The sequence below is a fragment of the Cyprinodon variegatus genome, unplaced genomic scaffold (genome assembly GCF_000732505.1).
Source record: "Cyprinodon variegatus isolate N-32 unplaced genomic scaffold, C_variegatus-1.0 Scaffold606, whole genome shotgun sequence".
NCBI lineage: Eukaryota > Metazoa > Chordata > Actinopteri > Cyprinodontiformes > Cyprinodontidae > Cyprinodon > Cyprinodon variegatus.
This window is the reverse complement of record NW_015151059.1, coordinates 495,863-503,838: the sequence shown is the minus strand read 5'-3', so window position 1 is coordinate 503,838 and position 7,976 is coordinate 495,863. Positions and strand designations below refer to the sequence as shown.

Sequence of the window (7,976 nt, the reverse complement as noted above, 5' to 3'; positions counted from 1 at the left end):
AGCTAAAATGTGCTTAATAACCTCCGTTTGAAAAGCTTTTTCCTTATGATGTCATAAGAGGGCTGTAGCACACCATCTGTTAAGGTCTGTCTTCCTAATGTATTATTTCTGCAAGCCACTATCTTTACAAACGCTGACTGGTTGTCATGGTTACGGGCTGTGGAGGAGGATGGGCAGCTCATCCAGAGGCTGAATCAGGAGGTTGTTGTTAAATCTGAGAGGAATTTTCCTGAAAAAAACGACGCAAACATGCTCTGGGGGTCAGATTAATGTTTTTATTTTCAAATGTAGCATAATATGGGAGCTTTAAAGGCTTCTGTTCCAGCAGCTTCTAAAGGTCACTGCCTTCTAACAAACAGAAAGCTTTATGTTTTATTAAAACAAATTGACCGAGAGACAGCGTTCATATTCCACATCTGAATGGGCCATGAATGAATCATTTCCTGATCTTTCATGAACTTTAATTAGTAGGTCAGACTGTAAAATGACATCAGATTAATTACAGCTGGAAGGTCATCCATGAGATATCAAATTAATGGTCAAAATGATTTGTAAGACCTATGGGTGGATTGAGCCTGAATCTTAGACGGAATGATCAACATGAAGGGTAGAGTAGCTACTGGTGCTCATAGAGGACCTCATCTATGAAGACATCATTAGAGTCAACAGGGATGTTTTGACAGAGCTGCTCTTTGAAGGCCAGGGCGATGGTGTAAGGTCTTCCTTTAGGGTGTTCACTGCAGCGTCTCAGATAGGTGTCATAGAAGCCCTTTCCACGTCCAAGACGTCCCCCAGAGACGTCAAATCCCAGGCCAGGCATCAACATCAGATCCAGACCTCCTGTAAAGGCATTTAGGACAGAAACATTTTAACTGTTAAACACCTTAGAATGTTAAACACTTCCCTAGAATCCAAGGGACCGAGCAGAAAAGACTCAAGGGGACCCCAAAGTGCCAAAAAGGTGTCTGATCTGTGATTGAGATCGTGGGTCAGCGTTTCCAAAGGAAGGATAACATATCTGTGTGAGCCACATATTTACTGTGGGAGCAGTAGGAGAGGTTCATTGTAACAAAATACATTTATTTGCAAGAAATTGAAGATAAAACACGGGAGACAAAAAGAAGCAAACCCCCAGAACCTTTTCAATCACCAAATGAACGTCCCTCCAACAGGTCCTTAATAAATCACATGACCAGAATAGATGGAAAAAAGTACCTCTATGCCTCAAACATTTGCAACACAGATTGGAACGGTCCGGGTACATTCTCTGAAGACGAACAGGGGTATAGTAGGACCTATAGAAAAGTTTAAAATTCTGTTCTTGTATAGAAATACAAGTGCATTGAGGAAAGGTTCCATCGCAGATCTTAAGCCAATCAGAGGGACTGAATTGCATCTCCAGATCATGCCCCCACAGCCGCTTGACAAAGTCAAAGCCTGATGGTACAGGGCTGAGTAAGAGTGCATAGAATTTAGAAATCAGACCCTTTGGAGAGTTGGTTGAAACCAGAACATTTTCTAAGTCCGTTAGTTCCCAACGGAATGCATTAGACTGAAATGAAACGTTGTCCCAAGGTTTGGAGAACCAGCCAACAGCAACGGAAACTGAAGAGATTCTGATTGTCTGTGGATCACAGGCCGAGTCCCGGGAACATCTAAAGGCTTCAGAACTTCAAACTGAACATGTCCACACTCAACACCTTATCGTCCCTTTTAGTCAAACAGCTTTTTCAATGGTCGACTCCTGCAGTTTGGTCACCTAGCAACCAGCTAGCTCCACTCCAACTTAAAATCTCCCAGAATTGGTACATCCACAGTAGTTCTGAACCAAAGTTGGGCAACATGCAACAATTTTCCAACCGATACTCGTCAGTCCATCAAATGTAGATGAATGGTATATTCATACAGACAAAGACATGCTCCCCCCAAAGCGTGTCTCCTGCACTGCTGCAGAATCCACAGGCTATGAAGCTCCAAACTCAGCTGAGGTTCATCCTGTTTCTACTGACATTGCTTCTAAGGTTTCTATGGATTCACTGTGGCAAACACAGCTGATTGGACCTGATAAAGAAAAGCTTACACTCGTTGACACCGCCATTTTCCTGAAGTTCTTGTGATCTGGCTGCTCCTGGACTCCCCAAACCAGCAGTGTTTAGGTACTATCTGATGGACCCAGGGAGCTGGTGGTCTTGCTCGTCATTTCAAAGTAAATACCGAACTCAGATCTGCCCACTGTGCAATCAGTGGCCAGATCTGAGTGCAAAACTGCCCAATCTTTGAGCGCACCTTCCGAGCCATGAGTGTTTTCAACAAAATCTCAGACAACAAAGGAAAAAAGTCGCCAGATTTGGGAATAGTTGCTGTTTGAAAAAAAAAAAGTGATAAAAATAGGTGTAAAAATTCCCTAAATCTCAAGCTTAAGTCATGCAGTCAGCGTGAGAGGATCAGAGAGGATCATGGGGGCTCCTCTTCCCTCCATTAAAGACATTTCATCCCAGCGCTGCATGTCCTGATCCCGTGACATCATCAATGACCCCTCACCCCCCCACCATGGACTGTTCTCCCTGCTGCCCTCTGGGAAGAGGCTTAGACTGATTTTATTTGTCATTTTGTTTACACAAGTGTAAAAACAAAAATAAATTTTGTTTAGAACAGCTCTCTGGAAAATGTATCTTTTTTAAAAGTGCAGCCTTGAATTATAGTATACTGACTGTAAATTTACAGTTCTAATTTTTTTTTATATATATATATATATATATATATATATATATATATATATATAATGATAAAATATAATAAATACAATAACCCATTTTACAAAATATTCAGCAGTCAGATGGCGGTGGGGAAGAAGCTGTTGCAGAACCTGCTGGTCCTGAAAGAAAACTCTAAATCACAGACTCTGCATCACACTGATGACACCAAACCAAAATACTGCAGATTTGCTCCATATATATTAATGCTCTGAACTTCCAGATCAATGTGTTTTTTTCCACCATGGTTTTTCTCCCACACTGTTTACATCTGATCACTGCTGCACTTTATGGATGGAAATGTCATGAAAGCTGCACAAAAGGAATTTTGGCTTTATATTCACTCAAAATGACAATAAAAGTTGTCTAAGAGGGTTGATGGCGACTGTCCTCCGGCAGTCCAAGCCTATAGCAGCATCACGTTCACCTGGGTTTTGTGAAATGTCAGTTTGTTTAGGACTTTGTTAAAGTGTATTGATTTTGTATTGCTGATTTGCACCTCAGGGCCGCTGTCAAAAGGCCTTTAGGTTTAGTCAAAAACTATAAACTAATGAGTAAAATGTTAGAAATCAATTGGCAAATCTGAGCTAGAAATGTTAATTGAGGTTAATTATAAATCTTAACTCTCCTCCATAAGCACATCTAGATCCAGGAGAGACAGAGTCTGGAATATTACATAATATCTCTATACCAGGGGTCGGCAACCTTTAACACCGAAAGAGCCATTTGATCCGGTTTCAACGGAAAACACTGGGAGCCGCAAATACTTTATGACATCTAAAATGAATTTATTTATGAACGCATTCATTAAATAGAAAGAAAAAATATTTTTAAAAAACAACAACAGCTTCCCTTTTATGCTTCGGGGTTCACCCCAGCCATACAGAACACTTATTAGTGCTTTGACTACCCTTTGAAGATGGGCTATCATCTTATCTAAAATGAAGATAACACTGTATATATTGCTTTTTCTTACCTTTACACTTTGTATAAACAACTAAAGTGTGTTGCTTATGAAATCCACTAAGTGCTACAGAAAAAATTACATTTTATCTAATGAACACATTTTAAACATTTTGAATTCTCGAAAAAAATAATACAATGTCTGAATGTCTCTTTCAAATAAATTAAAAAGCTGAACTTAAATGATCCATGTAGCAAACAAAAGCAAAAAAAATGGCGTGAGCCGTCATCCTTATATCGCCTTTGGGCTTTCAGAGCAGGTTGCGGAGCCTTGACCTGAATTTCAAATATAACTGTGTCACTAAACAATGAAAAATAAATATTTGCAAAATATCCCCATAAATATGTATTTAACCTGGTTAATGGGACTTCTGCTCCTGAACCTCTGTGCACAGGGTCTGCAAATCGGGGCTAAACGAAGTCACTCTCATCTTTACGCAGGACTGTAAGCTGTCATCTGTGAGGCGTTAGCGGTGTTTGTTTTTAATGTAGTCCATGGATCACAATAATCTTCCAATTTAGGACTAAAATATTAAAGAACTAACACAAATAAAATACACTTAAATTAAATACTTCGCTTTTTTTAGTAATTTATTTTCTCAAGCCACTCAGAGCCGCAGTATAAGGATGAAAGAGCCGGATGTGGCTCCGGAGCCGTGGGTTGCCGACCCCTGCTCTATACTATAGGTCAGAGGTCATGGATTAGCGGACCACGGTCTGGATGCGGACCCATGTGCTGGCTAATCCAGACCCAACCTGATTTAAAACATTTATAGATTACTGCATGTTGTCCGACGACACTGTCTAACCTCGAAATCCCACATTCTCCATCTTCGCTCCGCCCCGCCTGCGCAAAGCAAAGCCTACAGACTCCGCTGTTCCTCCCATCTTGCTGCACTCTGACTTAACCTCGGGACATGAGGAGAACATGCGCCATATTATCATTAAATTTGTAGGAGCAAAACATGCAGAAATGAATGCTTAATTTAATGACATATTAAAACAATCCCCATCAGCGTCCAGCATATTTTCGGTTTCTGCTCGAATATTTTGGTTTAGTTGTGGATTTTTGAAACAGGGATAAATAGGATCATCCATGGTTTGGATGAACTTTGTTCTCTGCTTCCAAATGCAACATCTCTTCACCCAGGCCTCAGAGGAGAAGTTTCTTTTCAAGTTATGAGAGGCTTTCTTGGGCGTTCTGACTGGATTTGATTAAACTTTTAAGCCTCTTAGTATAAAATAAATATTTTGAGAAATCTGCTTCCTGGTCTGTTGAAGTTCTAATGGTTTGCATCCAATCATTTAAACGAACAATCCTAGTTTTTGATATGTGCTTGAGAATGGCTCAGTCTCCATTCAAACCCAGGTTTAAAGCCTTGCAGGGCAGCCTAAAGCCCACTGCCAACATTAAGACAGAAAAAAGAAAGAAAATAACAAACCATCAGTTCAGGGGTTTGAGAAAATATGGGAATCAGGAAATTGTCTATAAACCAAACTGATCGATTGTTTTTATAAACTTATAAAAACACTTTAGATTTTAAAATGGAAAAATGTTCTATTTTATTTATATAAAAAATTGATGTATAACATGGATGCATAAACACCTCATTTTATTTCAGTGCTAAATTCTGTTTAAATAACAGATTATAATACAAAATGTCTCCACACCTTTACTGTTGATTTTCATAATTCGACTCTCGCTGGTTTTTATGGGTGACCCCTGCTGGAGGGCATTAACCAAAACATTGACCTGCTTAGATCAGGCTGAGTAACTCACTTCAGGGGCAACTGGATTATTTCCCCCAGCAGAAGCTGGGTTAGACTTACATGATGGAAACAAGACCGTCGATGCAGCAAGAAGTATTGTAAGTCATTTTTTGCTGACATATAATCACATCAGTTATTAAAATATTTCATGGTTAAACATTGAAGGCGACCTTGATTTAATGGACCTTCTGACCTGAAGACAATGCCTCCTCTCGGCTGGTGCAATCCTCTGCTGGCTGCCTGATGTTCCAGGATGTCAGAGGCAGAGTTTCCAGGTCCTGCAGACTGCTGAGCTTCAGCATGTCCATATGTGAGTTATTCTGCTGATATCTGGGTATGAAGCAACTTTTACCCTCTTTGAACATGTCTTTGAGGATTTCTTCAGTCCGCACCTCATCATCCATACTGAGAAACACTGCGATACGCTGAGAAGAGATATACTTTGGGTGTTTGAACAGCTGGAAGAAGATGGACACGAATCAGCAGGAAAAACAACAACTTTACAGCAAACAGTTGAGTTCATCGCTTTATATGCTGACAATGACACTTCTAATGAAACAATCATTTGATTTAACCAAATAAGGCAAGGTGTAAAATTTTTAAAAGAAATTATTACTTAGCCTTCTGAAAAATAAAAGCTGGATTTACAGTAAACAATTAGTTTTTTAGTCTTTTCAAACATGAATTAACATGTGGCAGGTTAACCAAGCCTGTTTAATGCAGCTGCAGCAGAAACAGCTGAAAGCTTCAGAGCTCTGCCCTGTCCAATATGGCGGCGCTGCAGTGGCATGTAGGGCCAGTCCTGACTAGCATCGGTGCAGAGCAGCTCCTCACCATGCCTGAGAGCAGCAGGGACTGCCGCTGCTTCTCCGCCGCGCTGAGCGCAGCGAGCCGCCGCTTCAGCTCCTTCCTCAGGGCCTGTTTGGAGGCTCTCAGCGCCGCCATGCTGCCTGCGCTCAGGGAGCGACCTGCGTGGCCGAACGGCCAGGAGCTAAATATTAACAAGCGCATGATCGCCTGACAGGGCAGGAGTTCAACGACATGACGTCCAACTGAGCGGAACTAATGTTCGAGGGCCAGTGTTTCCTCCGGCACTAGTTTGCCGTTACACATGCTGCCAAATTCCAGCGAACCTGCGCTGAATGTGGGCTGAAATGTTGACATGCTTTTTTTTTGTTTGTTTTGTTTTTTTTTTTGTGACCTTTTTATATATATTTCATTTTCATAAATCCAAAAAACTCTTTCAGAAAAGCAGAAACGTACAACTGAACATATGCCATCCATAACAGTTTTCTTTCAGAAAAACAAAAACAATATAAAAGAATGAGAAAGAAAATTAAATTAAAAATTAACTAAAGTACATTGCTATCAAGTCTGAAAACTTTAAGGCCTTGTTGTTCTCCAGTAACTTAATCGAGGCATGAAAACTTTTATTATCATTTTGGAATGCTTGAAAATTTGGAGAAACTTTAAAGAATCTGCACTTGTGGATAAAGAATTTTCCCATAATGAAAATAATATTACATAAAAATTCTACATTTTTATCATGACAAGTAATAACAAATTTAACTCCTTTATATTCAAAATTAGGAATCACATTTTTCGTTGATAACCAATCATAAATCTTCTCCCATAAAGACTTAACCACACAATTGTAAAAAATATGTTCTTGTGTTTCCAGATCTTTCTGACAAAAGTTACATACATTAACATTTGATTTAAATCTTAAACTTAAGAGCTCTGCACAGGGATATATATGATTTATAGTTTGAAAATGAACTTCTTTCATCTTTGGTAATATAGGAAATGAGAAAAATCTGGTTCTAACCTTAAGAACTTCCATCTCTGAAAACACGTTTAAAAATAAGTTCCTTTTAACTGGGAGAGGAAAAATTGTATTGTTTATGTTCTCTTATCATTTTGTTATTAAATTTGAGATCCGTAGAATCGTAATTATCTATAAGAATGGTGAGAAAGATCGGTTTTACATCAGAATATTGAACCATTCCTTTGACCAAATTAATCATGGTTGCCAGAATTGCCCTAATAAAAGATAGAAATTGCTTCCATGGACAATCTAAATTATATTTTACTTTTAAATACTGTATAATCCAGAATATCACCCTTTGTGTCCATAAGATGTACAAGGGCCCAGATACCTTTTCCCTCCTATTCTCTGTAGTATAGAGATTTTCTCCAAATAATCTTATGTGGCGTAAAATTGTGCTTTTATAACATTTTCCAATACTTTAGAACTTGTGTGTGGTATTCTGATAATTTAATCCGTAATTTTTACAGGATCAAAGTTACATCTTAAGAGAAATTTTATTCCTCCAATTTTTTTAAAAAGTTGTGAAGGGAAATTAAACCATAAACTTGTTTTATTTTTAATAAAATTCTACAGCCATTTTAATTTTATTACAGCATCCATTACTTCAAAATCAATAACATTTATTCCTCCTTTTTCTACTGACTTTACTATGTCGTTCT

The 7,976-nt window shown here is 38.8% G+C and overlaps 1 protein-coding gene across 1 annotated transcript; it reads right to left on the bottom strand.

Annotated features, from left to right (window-relative positions):
* Positions 1 to 251: 251 nt before the first annotated feature.
* On the bottom strand, positions 252 to 6,555 carry mthfs (5,10-methenyltetrahydrofolate synthetase (5-formyltetrahydrofolate cyclo-ligase)). Its single transcript, XM_015392783.1, has 3 exons — positions 6,321 to 6,555; positions 5,680 to 5,944; positions 252 to 840 (listed from the first exon to the last, which is right to left on the bottom strand). The coding sequence occupies exons 1-3, from the start codon at positions 6,495 to 6,497 to the stop codon at positions 617 to 619; spliced, it is 666 nt and encodes a 221-aa protein (XP_015248269.1). The 5' UTR covers positions 6,498 to 6,555; the 3' UTR covers positions 252 to 616.
* Between the last annotated feature and the right edge of the window lie 1,421 nt (positions 6,556 to 7,976).